At 38.5% G+C, this 25330-nt stretch overlaps 1 protein-coding gene across 4 annotated transcripts in view; it reads left to right on the forward strand.

Moving 5' to 3' along the window:
- Positions 1–25330, forward strand: part of ZNF169 (zinc finger protein 169) — a 72938-nt gene that overhangs the window by 7517 nt on the left and 40091 nt on the right. For 2 of the 4 annotated variants that reach the window (XM_028093065.1, XM_028093066.1), the window contains exons 2-4: positions 4283–4369; positions 20772–20898; positions 21357–21452. In XM_028093065.1, the coding sequence (XP_027948866.1) occupies positions 4337–4369; positions 20772–20898; positions 21357–21452 (256 nt within the window). In that variant the 5' untranslated portion in view covers positions 4283–4336. Of the gene's footprint in view, positions 1–4282; positions 4370–17044; positions 17448–20771; positions 20899–21356; positions 21453–25330 lie in introns of those variants that run through there. The other 2 variants (XM_028093067.2, XM_028093068.1) reach the window with 2 other exon arrangements.

Raw genomic sequence — 25330 nt, forward strand, 5'->3', positions numbered from 1 at the left:
TAAGTGCCTTTCCATCCCTTAACTTTCAGTCTCCATGTGTCTTTGGTTCTGAAGTGAGGCTCTGTGGACAACATATAGATGGGTCTTGCTTTTTTATCCATAATGGCACCCTGTGTCTTTTGATTGTTATATTTAGCGCATTTACATTCAAGGTGATTATTATTAAGTATGTATTTATTGCCATTTTGTTACTTTTACGGTGTTTTTGTGGTGCTTATCTGTTCCTTTTTTCTTTTTGTCTCTTACCAGTTTGTTGGCTTTCTTTAGTGATATACTTGGATTACTTTCTCTTTGTTTTTTGTTTATCTGTTATTTGCTTTTCATTTGTGATTACTATTAGGCTTATAGATAATATCTTATGTATATGGCAGTTTATTTTGTTTATTTTTATTATGTTCAATTATTCAACTTATAATACATCATTAGTTTTTGATGTAAGTTGATGGTCACTTAAGTTTGAGCCCATTCTTTTTTCCTCTTCCTGCCATGTTTTAGGTATATGGTGTCATACCTTACATCCTTTTATTTTGTGAATCCCTTGACTGATTTTTTAAAAATATTTATTTATTTATTTTGAGAGAGTGAGAATGAGAGAGAGAGAGTACATGAGAGCGGGGAGGGTTAGAGGGAGAAGCAGGCCCCTCGCCGAGCAGGGAGCCTGATGCAGGACTCGATCCTGGGACTCCAGGATCATGACCTGAGCCAAAGGCAGTTGCTTAACCAAATGAGCCACCCAGGTGCCCATTGACTGATGTTTTTTAAATATTTTATTTTTATTTATTTGAGAGAGAGTGAGAGAGATTGTGCCAGTGGGGGGAGGAGCAGAGGGAGAGGGACAGGCAGACTCTGCACTGAGTGCAAGATCCGATGCAGGACCCAATCTCATGACCTGAGCTGAAATCAAGAGTTGGATGCTCAACCAACTGAGCCACCCAGGTGCCCCTCTCTTGGCTGATTTTTATAAATATACTTAATTTTTACTGCTTTTGTGCTTCCTGCTTTTCTCACTTCTGCTTATGGTCTTTTGTTTTCACTCATAAAGTCCCCTTTAACATTTCTTGTAGGGCTGGTTTAGTGGTCATGAATTTCTTTAACTTTTGTTTGGTAAACTCTTTAAAATATATATTTTTTTAATTTGATTTATTTTTGAGAGAGAATGACGGAGAGAGAGAAAATGAGAGGGGTGAGGGTCAGAGGAAGAAGCAGACTCTCTGCTAAGCAGGGAGCCCAATGCAGGACTTGATCCCGGGACTCCAGGATCATGACCTGAGCTGAAGGCAGTCGCTTAACCAACTGAGCCACCCAGGCGCCTCTGTCCGGTAAACTCTTTATTGCTCCTTATTCTGAATGATAACCTTGCTAGATAGAGTATTCTTAGTTGCCGATTTTTTCCTTTTAGCACTTTGAACATAACATGCCACTGTCTCTGGCCTCAGAGTTTCTGCTGAAAAATCAGCTGATAGCCTTATGGGGTTTCCTTATATGTAACTGTTTTCTTTTTTCTTGATGCTTTAAAATTCTCTATCACTGCTTTTTGCCATTTTAATTACTATGTGTTTTGGTGTGGACCTCCTTGGGTTTATTTTGTGGGAAATTCTCTGTGCCTCCTGGATCTGGATTTCTGTTTCCTCCCCCAGATTCAGGAAGTTTTCAGCCATTATTTCTTCAAATAAATTTCTGCTCCCTTTTCTCTCTCTTCTTCTGGGATCCCTATAATGCAAATGTTACTACTCTTGATGGTGCTGCTGAGTTTTCTAAGTCTGTTTTCATTTTTTTATCACTATTTTTTCTCTTTCCTGTTCAGCTTGATTGCTTTCCATCCCTCTGTCCTCTAGGTCATTGATTTATTCTTCTGCTTCCTCTAGTCTACTATTTATTCCCTCTGGTGTATTTTTAATTTCAGTTATTAAGTTCTTCATCTCTGATTAGTTTTTTTTATGTTTTCTATCTCTGTTAAGGGTCTCATTGAGGTCCTCCAATCTTTTCTCAAGGCCAGTGAGTATTTTTATGACCATTACTTTAAATTCTCTATGAGGCATATTACTTATTACCATTTAGGTTAGCTCTTTTGCTGTGATTTTTTTCTGTTCTTTCATGTGGGACATATTCCTTTGTCTCTTCATTTTGTCTAACTCTTGTCTGTTTCTCTGTGTTAGGAAACTCAGCTATGTTTTCTGGTTTTGAAAGTCATGGCCTTATTTTTTTTTTTAAGATTTTATTTATTAGAGAGAGAGCACATGTTATTATTAGCTGCTTTATGTATTTAGGTGCTCCCATGTTGGGTCACAAATATTTAAAATTATATCTTTTTGTTGGATTGTTCCCTTTATGATTATATAGTGTCCAGTCTATTTTGTCCAATTTGTATATTGCTACTCTGGCTCTCTTATTTCTGTTTGCATAATAAGTGCCTTTCCATCCCTTAACTTTCAGTCTGCATGTGTCTTTCATTCTGAAATGAGGCTCTTGTAGACAACATATAGATGGGTCTTGCTTTTGTCCAAATTATATATTGCTACTCTGGCTCAGAGCAGCAGAGGGAGAGGGAGAGGCAGGCTTTCTGCTGAGCAGGGAGCCTGATGTGGGGCTCCATCCCAAGACCCTGGGATCATGACCTGAGCTGAAGGCAGACACTTAACTGACTGAGCCACCCAGGTGCCCCAGCAATTGATTTTTGTATATTAACCTTGTATCCTACAGCTTTGGTATACCCATTTGTTAGTGTCAGAAATTTCTTGTTGAATCTTTGGTATTTTCTAAATTAGTCAATCGGGTCATCTGCAGACAAAGATGGTATTGTTTCTTCCTTCCCAATCTGTGTACCTTTTATTTCTTTTCTTATCTTCTTATATTAACTAGTACTTCCAGTGTGATGTTCAAAGGAGAGGTGAGAGGGGACATCCTTGCTTTGTTCTTGTTCTTCAGGGTCAGCATCTGCTTTCTCAGCACTAAGCAGGGTATATGAGTGGTAGCTTTTCCACTCTTTGTTTAAGCACACCCACAGTTATCTGCAGAGGCTGTCAGCACAGCTTGTTCCTAACCTGAGCCTGACAAAATTAATGTTACTTCTTTACTGTTCTCTAACATCCAGCCAGTGTTCTTATTTCCTGGATTGCTCAAAACTGCTAAAACAGTGTCCACACGTTGCATTTGGTTGCTGGGTCTCTAAAGCCCCTTTTTATTCCACAAGTGCGCTCTCTTTTTTTATGCTGTTAACTTATTGAAAGTTTCACATTTTAAAATGATTACACATATGTCATTTCACCCCTCAGTACTTCACCATTTCTTAATAATAACTTGTTTTCCCCATGTGCAGAATATCATGATCACAGCTAACAGTGTTCACAATAGTTCTGTAACACCCAGTTCATCTTGAATTGTCCTTTGTAATCCCCAAAATACTTTCTAGTTCATTTGTGCGAAGTGTATACTCACATCTGAAGAATGGTTATCTAGTCTTTGTGTTAAGGAAAGTCTCCCCTCTTTTTTATTTTGTATTTATTTATTTGACAGAGACACAGCGAGAGAGGGAACACAAGCAGGGGGGAGTGGGAGAGGGAAAAGCAGGCTTCCTGTGGAGCAGGGAGCCCGATGTGGGGCTCGATCCCAGGACCCTGGGATCATGATCTGAGCCGAAGGCAGATGCTTAACGACTGAGCCACCCAGGTGCCCTTGAAAGTCTCCCTTCTTAATTTCTTCATGACATTGGCTTGTCGAAGACCTGTGCCATTTGCTGACTGCGCCTTAAATCTCAAGTCACATTTAAAATCTTGGGAACTCAGTCTTGGACATTTAAGTGATGGGGCAGCCACAATGATGGCACCCACCCTGCTTCAACCCCTCCCCCCCAAAATCTACATTCTTTTGGAGACCTGTAGCACTCTTTCTGTTTGGATTTCCTGGGACTTGTCCTTTGGCTTCAGGGCAGATGTGGATGGGGAGTTTCTGTTTCCCTCTGAGAGGTGACTTTGGCTCTCAGTGTGAGTGCCCTCCTTTGGGTACTCTGAGGCCCTTTCCCTCTTAATAGAGTCCCCACAGTGAGAAAAGTCTCATCTACCCTCAGGGGGCTGAAGGCTTCAATTTTTAACTGGGGATTGAGACAGCCTGTTGCTGATCTGGCTCTGGGGGCCTTTTTTTTTTTTTGGACACTGGTTAAGAATGGGCAGCTCTGATGCCCCCTGCAACCTGCCTTCCTTATCTCCACTCACCCATGCTGTACTGGGAGGCTAATGGAAGGGTACTTCTCCCAAGCGCCCCCCTTACTTCTGTTCTCTTTCCCCAGCTCTGCCCTACAACTTGACTCTTCTCTAGGAAGAGCACGCAGCTGACCAGGAATATGGCCCCAGGGCTCCTGACAACCAGGGATGAGGTGAGTCCTTAAGTTTTTTCCTAGCTCTTGCAGGATGGACTCATTGCCTTTCCTTGTCCTAGAGCTGCCCTCGTGGTGTTAGGTCATATCTAGCCCTGAGTTTGGAGGTGTGGCCCATTTTACCTAGAGTCTTTTCTTAGACTCCTCTGTTCCATTCATGACTTAGGCATTCACCAAGTAGTGAACTGTAGTCAACACAGTTAAAATACAAATACAGGACATTCATGCTTATGTGCCCAGTAATTCCCCAAGGCCTAAAAAAGTGAAGGAAGGCTTTTAGGAGAAAGCTCTTTACAGAGCTGCCTGAGCTGCCCCTGATGGACTTGGGAAGTTGAAGAACTTCCAGTAGGAGTGTGACAGGAAGTCTAGTGCATCTCAGAAACTGGGTGACTGGCAGGCTGTCCCTCACCATATGGAAAGCTTGGAGCAGCCAGTGGCCTTTGGTCACATCAGTTTTCTCTGTGTAGTGGTGAGGATGCTGACCTGTTGTCTGCTTGTGTGTAACTTGTGGATACATTTAGTTTGGCCAGTCCTGAGCTGTATATATATATTTAAGATTATATTTTACTTGAGAGACAGAGCGAGCGAGAGAAAGCACAGAAGGAAAGGGAGAAGCAGACTCCCTGCTGAGCAGAGAGCCCAACACAGGGCTCGAAGGCAGATGCTTAACTGAATGAGCCACCCAGGCGCCCCCTGTACTTTATATTTAAATGAGTTTTCCACACTTAGAAATTGGAAGATTATGTCTGAAGGTCTGGATTGCCAACTTCTCTGAGAATAGGCTGAGGAGTCTGATTCACTCACTTATTATTTTCCTGGCCCCTGAAGGCTTTGCTTTCACCTGCTCTGAGCCTGGATGGACAGTTCAGCCAGAATCTGGAAAGCTAGGTTGAGGACTGTGGGCTTGAACTTGGGAGTAAACTGGATTTTGAAGGATTTATGAGAAGGATTTGCCATGTTGAAATCAAGGATTAGGAAATAAACAGTATAGCTGATCCTTGAACAACATGGATTTGAACTGTGTGGGTCCATTTATGTGTGGATTTTTTTTCAGTAAATATGGGACAGTACTATAAATGTATTTTCCTCATGAATTTCTTAATAATACCTTTTTTCTCTAGCTTTATTTTAAGAATATAGTGTGTAATACATAGCATACAAAATATATGTTCACTGACTTTATGTTATCAGTGAAGTTTCTGGTTAATTGTGGGCTATTAAGTTTTTGGGGAGTGAAAAGTTATACACAGATTTTTGACTGTATGGTGGGTTGGCAGCCCTAACCCCTGTGTTGATCAAAGGTCAGCTGTAACTGAGTGAATATATGTCCTAAAGGAAAGATTTTCTAATCCCTAAGATTAGGCAGGATGTGAGTTTTACATAATTGGATAAAATTAACATTTACTAACCACCTAAATACATCCCAGGTGGGATACTTTTGTGTTGCTTATATCAGTTACACAAAATAGTGTCGGTTATATTCAGTTTTTGATTGCCTGTCATATCAAGTGTAGAATTTTTTTACAAGAAGATCTGAACTTGATCTTAATACTGGGCTCATATGGTGGATATTTGTCTCTTACTGTACAAGTTAAAAATGATTGGTTATCAGAATCATTGAGAGCTGTGTGTCCCTCAGTTGTCAAATATTTTATACCTTTGAGGGAAAATGTTTATGTAGTGCATGCAATTCAGAGTGTTCCTTAGGTAAGAGAGAAAACTTTTGTATGTTTCACTTTACCATTTATGATGTTAATAGAGCAGCATTCTTGGCCAAAATGTAATGTAGCACTGGCTCACTTTTTCTGTCCCTACTCTGCCACTTCCTGTGCGATCCTTAGCACACCCTGTATCTCATCCTGTCTGTGACGAGTATCTCTCAATATATATTTTTTTCTTTTATTCATTTCCTTGTGAAAAATTGATGTGAGGGCCTAAGTATCTGAGGGGCTTAGTTTTTTAAGATGAAGTTTCCATACCTGGAAGAGTGTCAGGCATCCAAACCTACTTGTTTCATAAAGGGACCATGGTGTGAACTTTTTTTGTTTGTTTTTTCTTTTTAGAGGAGGGGCAGAGGGAGAGGGAGAGAGAGAATCTTAAGCAGGCTCTACACCCAGCATGGAGCCTGATGTGGGGCTCAGTCCCACAACCCTGAGATCATGACCTGAGCTGAAATCAAGAGTTGGATGCTTAACCAACTGAGCCACACAGGAGCCCCATACAAATACAATCTTAACTTTTTTTTTTTTTTTAAGATCTTGTTTATTTATTTGACAGTGAGAGAGGGAACTCAAGCAGGGGGAGTGGGAGAGGGAGAAGCAGGCTTCCTGAGCAGGGAGCCTGATGCGGGGCTTGATTCCAGGACCCTGGGATCATGACCTGAGCTCAAGGCAGACGCTTAATGACTGAGCCACCCAGGTGCCCCTTAACTTTTTTTGAAAGAATGAAAGAACAAAGGGGTTTCTTTGTTTTGCTCTTTGTTATTTGAAGCATAGAAATTACATGTTTTAGGAATCTTTAAATTGCATTTCCATATACTTTGATATATGTCTTTTTTTTTTTTTTTTTTACCTTGGTATGTATCTGATCTGAATTATATAAAACCTTTTGACCTATATTTTAATTGAATATGTTGTTGACCATATATACACATGGTATTTAGGCATGTCGAAGGGGTTTGGCCTGATATAAAAGAAACTGGAATATGCTTTAGGGTTGTGACATAAATCAGGACTGGACCTAGAGGTTGTTAACTAGTAAGAAATTAGCACTTTTTCATTATTAATCTTAAAAAATCATTTTGAATGTCTGCTGTGTGAAGGTCAACAATGATATCCACAGCACAGCCTCCACTCTTACAAGACTCCCAACTTATTTAGGTGTTTACCTATCATTGGAATTAAACATTTAAAAGTTCCTTTATTGAGATATAATTCACATCCAATAAAATTCACCATTTTAAAGTGTACAGTTTGTAGATTTCAGTGTATTCACTGCAACCCTCGCCACTGTCTAATTCCATAATGTTTTTGTAACCCCCAAAGAAACCCCCCGCCCATTAGGAGTCACTCTCTTTTCTCCCCTCTCCTAACCTCTGGTGAGTGCTCATCTATATTCTGTCTCTATAAATTTGGTTATTCTGGGTATTTCATATAAATGGAATCATATAATATGTGGTTTTTGTGTTTGTTTTCTTTCACTTAGCATAATATTTTCAAGGTTCATTCATGTTGTAGCCCAAATCAATAACATTTCATTCCTCTCCATGGTCGAATAGCATTCTATTGTATGGATATATGACATTTTGTTTTTTCATTCATCAATTGATGGACATTTCATTTATTCCTGTTATTGGAACTTAATTAATATCTTTGGTCTATGCACATTTTTGATAGATTTTAATGATAAAATTGTATTAAAACTAGTGACTACCCCAGTGTCAGATCTTTAAAGATGAAGAAACCCAGGAATCCATCAAAATCCTAGAGGAGAACATAGGCAGTAACTTCTTCGACATTGACCACAGAAACTTCTTTCAAGACATGTCTCTAAAGACAAGGGAAACAAAAGCAAAAATGAACTTTTGGGACTTCATCAAGATAAAAAGCTTCTGCACAGCAAAGGAAACAGTCAATAAAACTAAGAGGCAACCTACAGAATGAGAGAATATATTTGTAAATAACATTTCAGATAAAGGGCTGGTATCCAAAATCTATAAAGAGCTTATCAAACTCAACACCTAAAAAACAAATAATCCAGTCAAGAAATGGGCAGAAGAAATGAACAGACACTTCTCCAAAGAAGACATACAAATGGCTAACAGACACATGAAAAAATATTCAACATCACTAGCCATCGGGGAAATACAAATCAAAACCACAATGAGATACCACCTTACACCAGTTAGAATGGCAAAAATTAACAAAAGAGGAAACAACAAATGTTGGCGAGGATGTGGAGAAAGGGGAACTCTCTTACACTGTTGGTGGGAATGCAAGTTGGTACAGCCACTCTGGAACAGTGTGGAGGTGCCTCAAAAAATTAAAAATAGAGCTACCATATGACCCAGCAATTGCACTACTAGGTATTTACACCGAAGATACAGATGTAGTGAAAAGAAGGTGCATCTGCACAGCAAGGTCCACAATAGCCCAAATGTGGAAGGAGCCGAGATGTCCTTCAACAGATGAATGGATAAAGAAGAGGGGGTTCATATATATAATGGAATATTACTCAGCCAGCAGAAAAGATGAATACCTATCATTTGCATTGACATGGATGGAACTGGAGGGGATTATGCTTAAGTGAAATAAGTCAAGCAGAGAAAGACAATTATCATATGGTTTCACTCAGATGTGGAACATAAGGAATAGTGCAGAGGACCACAGGGGAAGGGAGGGAAAACTGAATGGGAAGAAATCAGAGAGGGAGACAAACCATGAGAGACTCTGGATTCGGGGAAACAAACTGAGGGTTTCAGAAGGGAGAGGGGGGTGAAGGGAGGGGGTAACCGGGTGATGGGTATTAAGAAGGGCACGTGTTGTGATGAGCACTGGGTGTTATATGCAATGTTAATGAATCATTGAACACTACATCAAAAAGTAATGATGTACTTTATCTTGGCTAACTGAACATAATAATAAAAAAAAGATGAAGACACCACCTACATTCACATTCGAATCTGTGACTCTTTGCAGGTTAAAAACATTCACGGATTTTCACTATCCCATCCCACTATTTCTCATTTGTTACGAATTTAACTTGTTCCCAATGTTTGAGAAACTATTTCTTTGTTTTTGTTTTGTTTTGTTTAGATTTATTTATTTGAGAGAGAGAGGGCATGAGAGAGAATACCCAAGCAGGGGGAGGGGCAGCAGGAGAGGGAGAGACTCTCAAGCAGGCTCCCCACTGAGTGCAGAGCCTGATGTGGGGCTCAATCCCACAACTCTGAGATCACGGCCGAGCTGAAATCAAGAGTGGGATACCCAACCAACTGAGCCACCCTGGTGCCCCTTGAGAACCTATTTCTGTGGGAAATCTTGTTCATGAAATGATTTTTAGTCTGACAGTTCTTCTCACCACAAAATATGACCAAGTGAGAAGACATGAGTATTTTAAATTGTATAAGCTACAGCTCTGTAGTAGAGCATCTCTGTTCTTTTTGTCTGCTTTCAAAACCATCCACAGGATACTACAACACCTCTGCTTTCTGTTCTACCACTAGCTACCTTTCTCTCCTGCCAGGTGCTTCTCACCCACATCATGGACTTCTCCCTTCTCTTTCTCTGCTCATGGCATCTGTGTTCCCTGCCTCCCTACATTCTTCATTTATATTCTTGGCCCTCTACTCTTTTCTTGATTATTCTGAATCTTAGCCATCTTTCAAATTTTATTTTTCTTTGATATATAATTCACATACCATAATTCACCCTGTGGATGAAATGATCAGATAAGGACTTTAAAGTCTCTGTTTTAACTATGCTCAGTGTGGAAAAGGAAAATGTTGTAATATCAGATAAAATGAACTTCAAGACAAAGGGAAAGAAAACCATTTCAGAATGATAGAAGAGTCACTTTAGTAGGAAGACATAGCAGTAATGTATGTATGTGTCTATTAATAAAGCTTTAAAGTAATTGACAGAATAAAGTGAGAAAACGGCAATTATACTATTACAGGTAATTTAATCCCCTCTGAACAACTGATAGAACAAGTAGGTAAAAAGTCAGTAAAGACATATATGATCTAAAGAAAACTAGCAACTATATCATCTTGATCAAGAGTTATAGAACACTGTACTGTGCAACTGCAGAATATACATTTTTTTCAAGTATGTTCAGCAAGATAGCCTTAGTGAATTTGAAGGGGTTTAAAGATACAGCTTATATTCTGTGATTCCAGTCAAATTAGAAACCAATAATAAGTTATCTAAGTAAGTCTCAAATATTCAGAAACTAAACAACACACTTCTTCACTGATCCTTACATCAAAGAAGAAATTGCACTGTGACATCAAAATGATGGAGTAAGGGAAATACATGGTTCTGTGCCTGCCACAAAACAACTAATGAGCTGCTAAAATCTGCCAGAATTACCTTTTGTCAAACTTTGGAACCTAGTCAAAAGTGGAAAATTTGGTGAAGAAAGAAACTCCTACTTTATGGCAGAAGAGTGCTGCAGCATTTTAAGCTGCCTATCAACTATATTAAATACACACAAAGAGCTAAAGGAAACCATGAACATGGAACTAAAGGAAGTAGGCCAACAATGTTTGAAGAGAGAGAATATCAGTGAAGAGATTATAAAAAGGAGTCATACAGAACTTCTGGAGCTGTAAAGTACAACTGAAGTGAAAAACTTGGTATGGGGGTTTCACAGCATATTTAGGTATAGGCAAAACAGAGTCAGTGAATTTGAAAATACTTCAACTGAGATTATCCACTCTGAAGAGCAGAAAAAAAAGAACATTGAAAAATGCACAGAACTTAAGAGACCTGTGAGACACCGACGGATGTACTTACATATACATAGTGGGAATTGCAGAGGGAAAGGAGGGAGAGAAAAATTTAAGAAATATCCAGAAACTCCTCAAATATGATTTTAACCCCCCCCCCATAAATCTATATGTCAAAGGAGCTAAGTAAACTCCAAGCAGGATAAACTCAAAAAGATCCACACCCAGACATGTAGTCAAAATTATCAAACCCCTACACCAAGACAGAATTTTGAAAGCAGCAAGAAGATATTTGTTATCTACAAGGAAGGAATCCTCAATCAGATTAAGAGCTGATGGAGACCACAAGTCAGCAGGATGACATATATAAGGTCTTGGAAGAAAAAGTCAACTAAGATTTCTGTATCCAGCAAATTATCCTTCAAGAATGAAGGAGAAATTAAGAGGTTTCCACACTAAAAAAACGGAGAGAGCTCATTAACAGTAGACCTGCTCTACAAAAAAGGCTTCAGTCTGAAATGAAAGGACACTAGACAGTAACTCTAAACTGTAAGAAAGAAAAGTGAACACTAGAGCACTCAGCATGGAGTCTGCTTGAGGTTCTCTCTCTCTTCCTCTTCTCCTCCCTCCACTTGCATGCATGCTCTCCCTTTCTCTAAAATAAATAAATCTTTTAAAAAAATCATAATGAGGGTGCCTGGGTGGCTCAGTTGGTTAAGCGACTGCCTTCAGCTCAGGTCATGATCCCGGAGTCCTGGGATCAAGTCCGGCATTGGGCTCCCTGCTCGGCAGGGAGTCTGCTTCTCCCTCTAGCCCTACCCCTTCTTTCTTTCTCTTTCTCAAATAAATAAATAAATAATCTTTAAAAAGATAGTAAATAAAAATAAAAAATCATAATGAGGTATTACTTTGCACCAGATTGGCTTTTATAAAAATTAACAAGTGTCATGCACTATTGGTGGGAATGAAAACAGCCACTGTGGAAAACAGTACGGAGACTCCTCAAAAAGGTAAAAACAGAACTACCACACAGTCCATCAATTCCACTTCTAGTATTTATCCATATAAAACAAAAACACCCATTCAAAGGGATATATGCACCCTTCTGTTCATTGCACCATTATTTACAAAAGCCAAGGTATGAAGGCACCTTAAGTGCCCATCAATAGATGAATGGATAAAGAAGTGTACACACACACACACACACACACACACACACACTGGAATATTAGCCATAAAGAAAAGAGTGAGATCTTGCTGTTTGTGGCAACATGAATGAGGTGACCTAGAGGGTATTATGCCAAGTGAAATAAGTTAAAGACAAATACTGTACAATTTTACTTATATGTGGAATCTGAAAAACAAACACAACAAAACAGAAACAGGCTCATGGATACAGGAAACTATTAGTTACCCAAGTGGGGAGGAGCTGAGGAGTGGGCCAAAGAGGTGAAGGGGGTATTAAGAGGTACAAATTTCCAATTATAAAATAAGTCACAGGGATGCAATCTATAGCAGAGGGAATATAATCAGCAATACTGTAATAACTTTGGTGACAGATGGTAACTAGGTATTGGGATATATTTGTAATGTATAAAAATATTGAATCACTATGATGTACACCTGAAACTAAGAGGATACTGCATGCCAATTATATTTCAATTTTAAAAAAGTTATAAAAGATTAAGAAGGATATCATATGTTGAAAACAGGTTTACTATGGAGAGAAGATATAACAATTATAAATATGTACATACCTAACAGTATAGTACCAACATACATGGAGTAAAAATGGGCAGAATCGAAGAGAAAAACTTGTTCTACAATAATGGGTATAGACTTCAATACCCAACTTTCTATAATGGATAGAGCAGCCAGACAGGAGAGCAAACTTGAACTACACTATATATCAGCTGCAACTAATACACACACACACACACACACACACACACACACACACACACACACACACACACACCACTGCCCAACAACAGCAAAATATATATTTCACCCAAGTGTGCTTAAAACATTTTCTAGCATAGACCATATATTAGGCCACAAGTAAGTCTTAATGAATTTGAAATGATTGAAATGATACAAAGTAACTTCTGATCACAGTGGAATGAACTAGAACAGCAAAAGGAACTCCAGAAAATTCACACATATGTGGAAATTAAGTAGCACACTCAAACAGCCATTCTATCAAAGAAGAAAAATCACAAGAGAAAATATAAAATACATTGAGACAAATGGAAGTGAAAACTAGACATACTAAAATTATGGGATACAGTAAAAGCAATGCTTAGAGGGAATTTCATAGCTATAGATGCATCATGTAAAAAATAGATCTAAAATCAGCAACCTAATTACACAATTTAAGAAGAGCAAACAACCAAGCTAGAAGAAGGAAGGAAATAATAAAGGTTAGACCAAAGATGAGATAAAATAGAGAACAGAAAAATGATAGAGAAGTCAACAAAACTTAAAGCTGGTTCCTTAAAAAGATCAACAAAATTGACAAACCCTTATCTAGATTAACAAAAAACTCAAATTACTAAAATCAGAAATGAACTTGGAGACATTACTGTCCTTTTTTTTTTTAAAGTAAGAAGGGTTATAAGGGAATGCTTGCATAAGAGAATAGCTGTATGCCAACAAATTGGCTACCCAAGGTGAAATGGATAAATTTCTAGAAATGCACAATCTATCTAAACTGACTCAGGAAAGAACAAATTCTTAATAGACCTAGAAATACTGTAGATATTAAATCAATAATAAAAAAAAAAAACCCTCCCAACATAGAACAGCTCACAACCAGATGGATTTACTTGTTAATTCTACCAAACATATAAAGAAGAGTTAACAAAATCTTTCTCTATTCCGAAATATTAAAGAAGACACTTCCTAACTCATTCTATGAGGACAGCATTACTTTGATACCAGAGGTCCCAGACAAAAACACTGCAAGAAAAGAAAACTATAGGCTAATATCCCTTATGAGCACAGATGCAAAAAGCTTCACCAAAATATGTCCAAAGCTAATTTAGCGTATTAAAAGGGTTGTACTTCTTAAGCAAGTGAGGTTTACTCCCAGAATGCAAGAATGTTTCAACATATTAAAATCAATTCTGTAACATACCACATTAGGAGAATGCAGGATGAAACCATATGATTATCTCAACCAATGCAGAAAAAGCATGTGACAAAACTGAACCCCCTTTCATGAAAAAACACTCAGCAAACTAGGAATAGAAGGGAACTTCCCAACATGATTAAGGTCATATATGAAAAATGCAGACTAACGTGAGGGTTAGTGGTGAAAGAATGGATGCTTTTTTTCTGAAGAACATGAAATCTGAGATAAGAATGTCAGCTTTTGCCACTTCTGTTCAACACAGTACTGGTAGTTCTACCTAAGATAATTAGGCAGAAAAAGAAAAGACATCCTATTGGAAAAGAAGTAAAATGATCTCTTTACTGAAGACATTCTCTCATATCCATAAAACCTTAAAATCCACACACATAAAAAAAGTCAGAGCTAAGAAATAAATTTAGCAAAGTTGAAGGATACAAAATCAACCTAGAAAAAGTCAGTTTTATTTCAGTATATTTTCAAAAACTATCCAAACAGGAAATATATATATTTTTAAGTTCTAATAAAATAAAATCCAAAGGATAAATTCCAATAAAAATTCCAATTTATAATAGCATCTAAAAGAATAAAACACTCAGCAATGAATTAACCAAGGAGGCAAAAGACTTGTTCACTGACAACTATAAAATACTCCGGAAATTAAAGAAGACCTAAGTATATGGAAAGACTTTGCATGCTTATGGACTGGAAGACAGTATTGCTAAGATGACAGTACTACCCAAAGTGATCTATAGATTCAAATCAATCCCCATCAAAATACCTTTCATACCTTTTTTTTTTCTTTTTTTACAGAAATAGAAGAGACTATCCTAAAATTCATTCGGAATATCACAGGATCTTGAGTCTTACAAAACAACAAGTTTGGAGGAATCACACTGCTTGATTTCAATACTTAGTACCAAGCTACAAACAGTGGCAAAATAGGTTCTCACTGACATAAGGATAAATATATAGATCAATGGAATAGAACTGAGAGCCTGAGAAGAAAGCCTCACATATATGGTCAGTTGATTTTTGACAGGGGTGCCAAGACCATTCAACTGGAAAAGGATAGTCCATACAATGGTGCTTGGACAACTGGACACCCACACTAAAAGAACGTGTGAAATAAATTAAAAATTAGGAAGTCTGAAGAAATAAGAGATACAGTGAATAAGTATATGGAAATTTCAGAACTGAAAAATACATACCTGAAAGATAAAACTCAGTAGGTGGGCTTGCTAGCAGATTAGAGGTAACAGAAAAATCAGTGAACTAGAAAATAGAACAATAGAAATTAGCCAATCTGCACAACAGGGAGAAAATATACTGGGAAAAAATAATGAACAGAGCCTCAAAAACTGTGGGAATATAACAAAATATCTAACATTTGTGTCACTGTAGTTCTGGAAAAAGAAGTGAAGGTAGGCAGAGGCTGAAAAAATATTAGAAGAATTAATGGCTGAAAACTTCCCAAATTTGGCAACAGATGTAAACCTACAGATTCAAAAAGCTTGAACATCGGCCAAACATGACAAACCCAAAATGAAGGAAACATCTTGAAAGCAGCCAAAGAAAATGCATTTCTTATAAGGAAAAAGCTATTGGAATGGTAGTAGATGTCTCATCAAAAACCACAGAAGTTAGATGGAAGTGGTGTGATGTTCTTTAGGTGCTGGAAGAAAGGAACTGTCAATCCCAAGTCCTGTACCAAATGAAAATATCTTTCAGGAATGAAGGGAAAATCTGGACATTCTCAGATGGAGGAAAACAATTTGTCTCCAGGAGCGTGGATAGAGGCAATTTTATAAGCAAGGAAACAATAAAAGAGGGAACCTTGGAGCATTTGTGTGCAGTAAAGAGTTAACATAACAGGCTTGAGACTGCTATTCTTAGGAAATCCTGCTTGGGCTGACATTGGGATCTTGCATTTCTGGAGGGTTAGCACCATTCTCAGAACTGATAAGAATGGTTCACTGTGCCTAAAAGTATGCAAACCGTAGGGTTTGTGCTGAAAGTGCCTGTGTGACCAGTCCCCACTAAAAAAGTTTGGCACTGAGCCTCTAATGAGCTTCCTTGTTAGACAACATTTAACACACGTTATCACAAGGTCTTGGTGGAGGAGTTAAGTGGGTCATGTGTTACTCTCCTGGGAGAGGATTCTTGGAAGCTTGTACCTGGTTTCCTTTGGACTTTGTCTCTTGTACCATTTCTCTTTTGCTTTGTATCCCTTTGTACCCATGTGTACAACTATATGATGAGTCTTACAAGTCCTAGTGAATATCAAACCTGGGGGTGGTCTTGGGGACCCCTGACACAATCAAGAAGAAAGAAAACATAGGAAAAATAGGGGTAAATATAGGAGGCACTCCTCTTACACATGAATTTTCCAAACTAATTTTGATGGTTGAAACAAAAATTATTACACAGTCTGATGTGATTCTAAATATGGAGAAAGGAACTACTTAAAATTACCAGAAGGGCAAGAAGATGTAATGGGAGGTGAAGTTTCTATACTTCATTAAGCTGGAAAATGAAGATACCAGTAGACTGATTAGTTATAATGTAGCTCCTAGAGTAACCACTAAAAATGCTGTACACACCCAGAAATCCCCAAAATGTGGAGGTGTGGGAAAACCAGAGATAAAGGAATAAACTGGACCACCCTGCCCTAGGACCTCGCTGCCCTAGGCGTGGGGGGTGGGTGTCTTTTTTATGATAATCACCTATGACCAACAAAGAATAACCAGACCCTAAAAAAAAAGTAAGCTATTGAAGGTGTTATCACTAGTCCTTGCTCAATGGTGGTATCAGTAGAAATGTTCAAAGGATTTAAGTTCCCTGGTTAGCTTTCCATAAAAGATTAAGCCTAAAGGCCCTTGTTGGGAACCCTGTCAGGACCCCTCTCACTCTTGAGAGCTTTTTGTATATCTTCATTTAATAAACTTCTATCGCTTTACACACACACACACACACACACACACACACACACAAATGCTATACAAAGAAATACACAGAAAGCACTGGATAAATCAAAATAGAATTCTAAAAAAAAAGTCCAAGTAACCCAAAAGAAGTCAGTAAAAGAAAACGAAGCAAGAAGAAAATGATCTAAAGACACCAACCAAAAGAGACAGACTGGCATAGTAGACTAAGAAAAAAAAGAAAAAAAAAACCCCTATATTCTGTCTAAATGAAACTTAAGATATTATCACATAGGCAAGTTAAAAGGATAAAAAGAAACATGCAAACATTAATCAAAGGAAAGGTGGAGTAGCTTTATTAAATCAAGTAAGGTAGATTTGAGAGCAAGGAAAGTTACCAGACACAGAATGATAAAAGGGTCAATTCCAGGAAGACAGTGATCCTTCATATATATGCATCACATAACAGTTTCACCAATGTGAAGAGAAAACTCAAAGAAGAAATAGACAAATCAACTGGGAGACTTCAACACCCATCTCACAATGATGGAAATACTAGACCCCAAATCAGTAAGTTTGTCATTACTATGAACCACAGAATCTAATCTTTACAGAACACTTTACCCAACAATAGCAGAATACATATTCTTTTCAGATGCTCACAAAAACATACACCAAGATAGACATATCCTGAGCCATAAAACATAAGAATTTATTTACCTTAACAAATGTAAAGAACTGATACAGGTGTGTTCTCTGACCACAGTGAAATCAAAATTGAAATCAGTAAGAGAAAGTTGACAGAAAAGTCTATAACACTTACAAATTAACTACACGCTTTTAAATAATACATGCATCAAAAATGAAGTTTCAAGGGAAATAAAAACATACATGAAAGAGAATGGAGAGGAAAATACAATATATCAAAGTATGTGGAATACAGCAAAAGCAGTCCTGAGAGGAAAACCTGTGGCACTGAACATGTGTGTTAGAAAAGAGGAGTCTCAAGTCAATAAGCTTCCACCTCAGGAACCTAGAAAAATAAGAGCAAAATAAACCCAGAGGAAGCAAATAGAAGGAAATAATAGTGATAAAAGCAGAAATCAGTGAAACTGAAAATAAATAGAATAGAGAAAATCAGTTAAAGAGCTACTCTTCTGAAAACAATAACACTGAAACAACCCCTAACAATACTAAGAAAAAAAAGCAGACACAAATCACCATATCAAGAATGAAACAAAGGGACACCTGGGTGGCTCAGCTGATTAAGCGTCTGCCTTTGGCTCAGGTCATGATCCCGGAGTCCTAGGATCGAGTCCCGTGTTGGGCTCCCTGCTCAGCAGGGAGTCTGCTTCTCCCCCATCTCATGCTCTCTCTTTCTCTCAAATAAATAAAATCTTAAAAAAGAATGAAACAAAGGCTATCACTACATACTCTGAAACCACCAAAAGAATATTCACCTGTAAATCTCACAACTTAGACAAAATGAACTGCTTCCTTGAAAAACACAAACTACCAAAACCCACCCAATTTGGAATAATTTGAACAGCTCTGTAACTATCAAGGAAGTCTACTTTGCAATCTAAAAATTCCTACAGAAGAACTCTATGGGCCCAGGTGTTTTTACTGTGGAATTCTGCCAAATCTTTAAAGAAGACTTAACACCAGTGCTACATGATTTCCTCCAGAAAATAGAAGAGTAAACACTTCCCAATTCATTCTATGGAGAAGGTATTAGGTTGATATCAAAATAATTATGTGCTATTACCAAGTACAATTTACTTTAGGAATGCAAGACTAGTTCCATATTTGAAACTTAGTGTAATCCACCATATTAACAGATTAAAAAGAAAAACCACATGATTGTATCATTTGATGTAATAAAAGCATTTATTTCAGAGAATTCAATAACCATGGTGGAAAAAAAAAAGTCTTAGAACAAAAGGAATTCAGGGGAACTCTATTTGAGTAGGGACATCTACCAAAAAAAATCTATATCTAACATTTTTTTTTCCTCAGTAAGACCTTTCTTGGCCACTTATCTAACATTTTTTTTTTATTGTTGATGTATACATAACATAAAATTTACTGTTTTAACCAATTTTAAATGTACACTTCAGTGGTAATAATCACACTGTTGTGAAACCGTCCCCATCTTCCATCTCCAGCACTGTTTCATCTTTGCAAACTGGAACTCTGTCCATTAAAAACTGACTCATTCCCCACTCCTCCCAACTCTTGGTAACCTCTGTTTTACTTTGTCTCTAAGGTCTGTGTACCAGCTATAAGTGAAATCAAACACTCTTTGTCCTGTGACTGGCATATTTCAATTAGATAATATTTTCAAGGCTAATTCTCGATGTAGAATATATCAGAATTTCCTTGCTTTTTATGGCTGAATATATGCTACTGTATGCATATAGCACATTTTCTTTTATCTGTTGAGGGACATTTGAGCTATTGTGAATAATGCCATTAAGGACTTTGGTGTACAAGTATAAAGTGGTAGATATAGCTGGGAGTGGAATTGCTGGGTCATAGGGTCAGCTGTACGTTTAATGTTTGAGGAGCTGCTGGACTCTTCCACAGAAACAACACCATTTTACATTTCCCACCAAAAATGCACAAAGGTTCCAGTGTCTCCCCACACCCTGCCAGAACTTGTTCTTTCCCTTTCCTTTGGTAATACCTATCCCAGTGGGTATGGCACGGCATCTCATTGTGGAATAGTATTCTTAATGCTGTGAGACATAACACTTTCCTCCTATGTGAAGAATAAAGCAAGGATGTCTGCTTTCACCACTCATTCTTTAGTATGCTAGAAGTAATGTAATAAAGCAAGAAGAGGAAAGAGAAAGCATACAGATTTATATAAGGGAAGAAATAAATCTGTTCCTATATGCAGATGCCATGCTTGTCTATGTAGAAAATCTCAAGGAATCTAGGAGGGAAAAAAATCATAGAACTAAGTGAGTTCAGCCAGGCTGCAGGATTAAGGTAAACATAGAGACAGTTGTATCTCTATGTCCTAGCAATGAACACAGTATCGCTGAAATTAAAAATATAATACCATTAGAAGTACTTAAAGAAGTTCTTAGGTGTCAATCTAAAAAAAAAATATGGATTTTTTTTTTTAAAGATTTTATTTATTTGAGAGAATGAGATAGAGCACGAGAGGGGAGAGGGTCAGAGGGAGAAGCAGATTCCCCGCTGAGCAGGGAGCCCAATGCGGGACTCGATCCCAGGACTTCAGGATCATGACCTGAGCTGAAGGCAGTCGCTTAAACTACTGAGCCACCCAGGTGCCCAAACATACATGGATTTGTATGCTGAAAACCACAAAATGCTGATGAAAGAAATTAGAGAACATCTCAGTAAATGGAGAGACATACCATGTTCGTGGATTTGAAGAGTCAACATAGTAAAGATGTTAGGTCTCCTCAAATTGATATAAAGGTTTAATGCAAATCTTATCAAAATTCCAACAAGGTTTTTTTGTTAGATATAAAGATTCTAAAATTTATATGGAAAGGACATGTCTTAGAATAGCTAAAATAACCTTTAAAATGAACAATAATGTGGGAGGAATCGGTCTAGCTGATTTCAAGACTTACTCTATAGGTAATCAAAACTGTGTTTTTGACAGCATCATAGACATAAGATCAAGAGAAGAAAGGAGAGGACCGCCAATTAGACCCATGAGCAATGTGAAAAGGGGATTAATAGTCTTGAACACATGGCACTAGAGTTTGGGTTAAAAGCAGGATCCGTGAATCTCACCAGAGTGCCCCACACCAGCATTCTTCCTGATTTGGCCCTGGTTAGTGGCTTAGGTTAGGTTGACTAGTGCATGTGGCTGGCTTCTGGGTGAACCGGAATGTGTTTGTGTTTCAGGCATTAATGGCCTTCAGGGACGTGGCTGTGGCCTTCACTCAGAAGGAGTGGAAGTTACTGAGTCCTGCTCAGAGGACCCTGTATCGGGATGTAATGCTGGAGAACTACAGCCACTTGGTGTCACTGGGTAAGGACGGCTTGTCTCAGGTGTCAGACTGCCTGTGGGCACCTTAAGATTTTATGTAACAGCCACCATGCTTTTGGCTCAGAAAGAAAAATAGTATTTTCTCTATATCCCCAGAGAATGTGTGGATTCTGTAGAGCTGAAAGAGTGAAGGTGTATTTGGGAGGGTCTGACACTGAATTGCCAGGCCTTTTCTGAGGCTGGGTCCCTCCTCCAAAGTGGTTTTACCTCAAATGTGGGAATACTAGTATGCACTTAACCGCAGAGGAGAATTAGTGTACTGCCTTTAGATCCGGGATTCCCCCCTTGCTTTAGTCATCATTTCTCAGCACTCAGCCTTTGCGCACCCCCCTGCTTCCCTGCCCCCTTGTGGGTTATTGCATTCGCCTGTTGACTGAGTTCTGCCACAGCCTCTTAAACCACTAACCCAGGGTCCCCTTGGTTTCTTTCCCTGTGAGTAGGAATTGCCTTTTCCAAACCCAAACTCATCACACAGCTGGAGCAAGGGGATGAGCCCTGGAGAGAGGAGAGTGAATGTCTTCCGGACCTTTGTCCAGGTGAGTGGGAAGCAGTGGGCAGACGAGGAGACTGGGCAGTGAGGCGCTCAGCAGATGAGGAAGGAGAGCCCATGAACTTCTGGGAGGGCTTTTCTCCAGGCCTTCCTTCCATGCCATCCCGCTCACCCAGAGAGGGCTTCCCTGGCAGCCTCATTCCACTCTCCACTGGTATCTCTTTTCCAGCACCTTTTCTAGTTCTCTGATCTCCCTGTTCTTGGGCTTTTGTTGGTTGGCCTCATATTCTGCATAGCATTTGCCCTCGGAGACTAAGTCCGCTGCCCTTGAGAGACACTGTCCAGTTTCTGTTCTTAACCTGGTAACTTCTTAGTGCAGCGGTTCTACCCCATAAATCCCCATAACCTTGTTTCTTTTATGATGAATTATTTAAGATTACAACAGGATGTGTAGAACTGTATGATGAGTGCCTGTTGTGTACCTTCCCTGTGGTCTAAGAAACAGACCTAAGACCAGAAAACAGTCCCTGCCCCTTCCCTGGTGTGTCCTGCTTCCCCACCGTACCCGAGAATCCAGCTTCTGCATTAGCTTATTCTCATTGTGCCTCCATCCTTTTTTCCCATCCGATGGTTCCTTCAACCATATAGTGTTGTTTTGCATGTTTATAAATTTCCTTGTATATAGTATTGTAATGTACACATCCTTCTGGAAAATGCTTTTTTACCGACTTTATGTGAGAATCATGTTAAAATGTGTAGATTTAGTTTATACTTTTAAAAACTTATACTGATTCCATTATATGAATATTTCTATTTCAATGCAGTTGAATTATCAGTTCCCTTCTTTTGGACATTTATTTCCAATTTTTGGTTATTAAATGATGCCACTATATATTCTTGTTACTTCCGTGGAAACAAGGGCAAGTTTCTCCAGGATGCATACCTAGGAGCACAGTAGCTGGTCGTTAGGCACGGGTAGCCTAGAGGTTCTTGTTCCACATCCTCACCAATACTAGGTATTGTCGTACCTCGTTTTCCACTCATCTCTTCCCTTTGCAGTGAAACCTCAGAGGGGCTTTGCTTTTCAGGGAGCAGGAGTATCTTTTCCTATGTTGTTTGGCCATTGGTATTAACTCTTTGGTGATTTGCCTGTTCAAAGAGTTGCCCTGCTTTTCATTTGGGTTGTTTCTGTTACTGATTGTAGAAATTCCATATAAATTCAGGGAACATTCACATCTTTAATGCAATGGGAATTAATTTTATGTGAATGTCTAGAGGTAAGAATACAAAATTTTTTTTCCTGATTTATCTTTTTTATTCTTTTATTTTTAACATTCCTGGCATTTTATTTTGTTTCTAAATACAACCATGTATCTGGACTTGTGCTTTATACCTAACTCAGTGCTTTTGTCTTTAAGGGGAACTATTATATGAGCTATAATTATGGTGTAACATAAAAATATGGTATAAGGTATTACAGTGTAATAGTTAAGGGATAATTATGAGATATATTATCAAAATATAATAGACTACACATATTTATTTGAGAGAAAGAGAGAACGAGAGAGAGTGAACATGAACAGGGGTGAAGGGGGGCAGAGAGAGCAGCAGACTCCCCGCTGAGCAGGGAGCCTGATGTGGGGCTTGTCCCAGGACCTTGGGATCATGACCTGAGCCAAAGGCAGACGCTTAACTAAGCCACCCAGGCACCCCTAGACTACACATATTTAAAGCATAAAATGTATAAAGTTTTGATATATGTACACCACTATGAAACCATTGCCACAATCCAAATACCAAGCATACCTGTAACCCCGAAGTTTCCTTGTGCCTTATTATAATCCCTGTCTCCTGTCCGTCCCTGTCTTACGCGCCTCTCCTCCTCCTCCCTATACCCAGGTAACCACTGATCTGCTTTCTATCATTATAGATTTGTTCACATTTTCTAGAATTAATATAAATTGAACAATACAGAATATATACCAGATTCTTTCACTCAACGTAGTTATTTTGAATTTCATCCATAATGTGGTGTATATCATAGTTCATTTCTTTTTATTGCTGAATAGTATTCCATTATATAGATACCACAATTTAACAATTCATCTATTGAAAGACATTTGAGTAGTCTCCAGTTTTGACAAATACAAGTAAAATAAGTGTGAACACTCATGACAAGTCTTTCATTACTTTTGGATAAATACTTAGGACTGGAAAGGCTGGGTTGTAGGATACAGTGTATATTTAGCTTTTTACAGAACTCAAAAACTGTTTTCCAAACTGGCTATACCATTCACATTCCCACCAGCAGGGTATGAGGGTTCCAGATGCTCCACATCTTTTTCAAAACTTGGTATTGTTACTTTAATTTTGGGCATTCACATAGCTGTGTAGTGGCATCTGTGTTTTCCTTGACATTTACCTAGTGATTGATGATGTTGAGAATCTTTTCATGGGCTTTTTAGCATCTGTATATATCTTTGGAGAAATGTATTCTTGAATCATTTGCCTATGTAACAATTTGGTTTGTTTTTTTTTTTTATGACGTTATGTTAGTCACCATACAATACATCATTAGTTTTTGATGTACTGATCCACGATTCATTGTTTTCGTATAACACCCAGTGCTCCATGCAGTACGTACCCTCCTTAATACCCATCACCAGGCTAACCCATTCCTCCACCCCTGTCGCCTCTAAAACCCTGTTTGTTTCTCAGAGTCCATAGTCTCTCACGGTTCATCTCTCCCTCCGATTTCCCCCCCTTCATTTTTCCCTTCCTTCTCCTAATGTCCTCCATGCTGTTCCTTATGTTTCACAGATAAGTGAAACCATATGATAATTGACTTTCTCTGCTTGACTTATTTCACTTAGCATCATCTCCTACAGTCCCATCCATGTTGATGTAAAAGTTGGGTATTCATCCTTTCTGATGACTGAGTAATATTCCATTGTATACATGGACCACATCTTCTTTATCCGTTCATCTGTAGAAAGGCATCTTGACTCTTTCCACAGTTTGGCCACTGTGGACATTCCTGCTATGAACATTGGGGTGCATATGGCCCTTCTTTTCACTACATCTGTGTCTATGGGGTAAATACCTAGTACTGCAATTGCTGGGTCATAGGGTGGCTCTATATTTAATTTTTTGAGGCACCTCCACCCTGTTTTCCAAAGTGGCTGTACCAACTTGCATTCCCACCAGCAGTGTAAGAGGGTTCCCCTTTCTCCACAACCTCACCAACTTCTGTTGTTTCTTGCCTTGTCAGTTTTTGCCACTCTAACTGGTGTAAGGTGGTATCTCAGTGTGGTTTGGATTTGAATTTCCCTGATGACTAATGATGATGAACATTTTTTTCATGTGTCTGTTAGCCATTTGTATGTCTTCTTCGGAGAAGTGTCTGTTCATGTCTTCTGCCCATTTTTTGACTTGACTTTTTGTTTTTTCGGTGTTGCGTTTGAGAAATTTTTTATAGATCTTGGATACCAGCCCTTTATCTGAGGTGTCATTTGCAAATATCTTCTTCCATTCTGTGCATTGCCAATTTGTTTTGTTGATGGTTTCCTTTGCTTTGCAGAAGCTTTTTATCTTGATGAAGTTCCAAAAGTTCATTTTTGCTTTTGTTTCACTAATCTTTGGAGATGAATTTTGAAAGAAGTTGCTGTGGGCGATGTCAAAGAGGTTACTGCCTATGTTCTCCTCTAGGATTTTGATGGATTCCTGTCTCACATTGAGGTCTTTCGTCCATTTTGAGCTTATCTTTGTGTATGGTGTTAGAGAATGGTCGAGCTTTATTCTTCTATATATAGCTGTCCAATTTTCCCAGCACTGTTTATTGAAGAGACTTTTTTCCATTGCATATTTTTTCCTGCTTTGTCGAAGATTATCTGACCATGGAATTGAGGGTCCATATCTAGGCTC

The sequence above is a fragment of the Eumetopias jubatus genome, unplaced genomic scaffold (assembly GCF_037043125.1).
Source record: "Eumetopias jubatus isolate StellerSeaLion01/CBP00866 unplaced genomic scaffold, mEumJub1_p1.0 scaffold_15, whole genome shotgun sequence".
Taxonomy (NCBI): domain Eukaryota; kingdom Metazoa; phylum Chordata; class Mammalia; order Carnivora; family Otariidae; genus Eumetopias; species Eumetopias jubatus.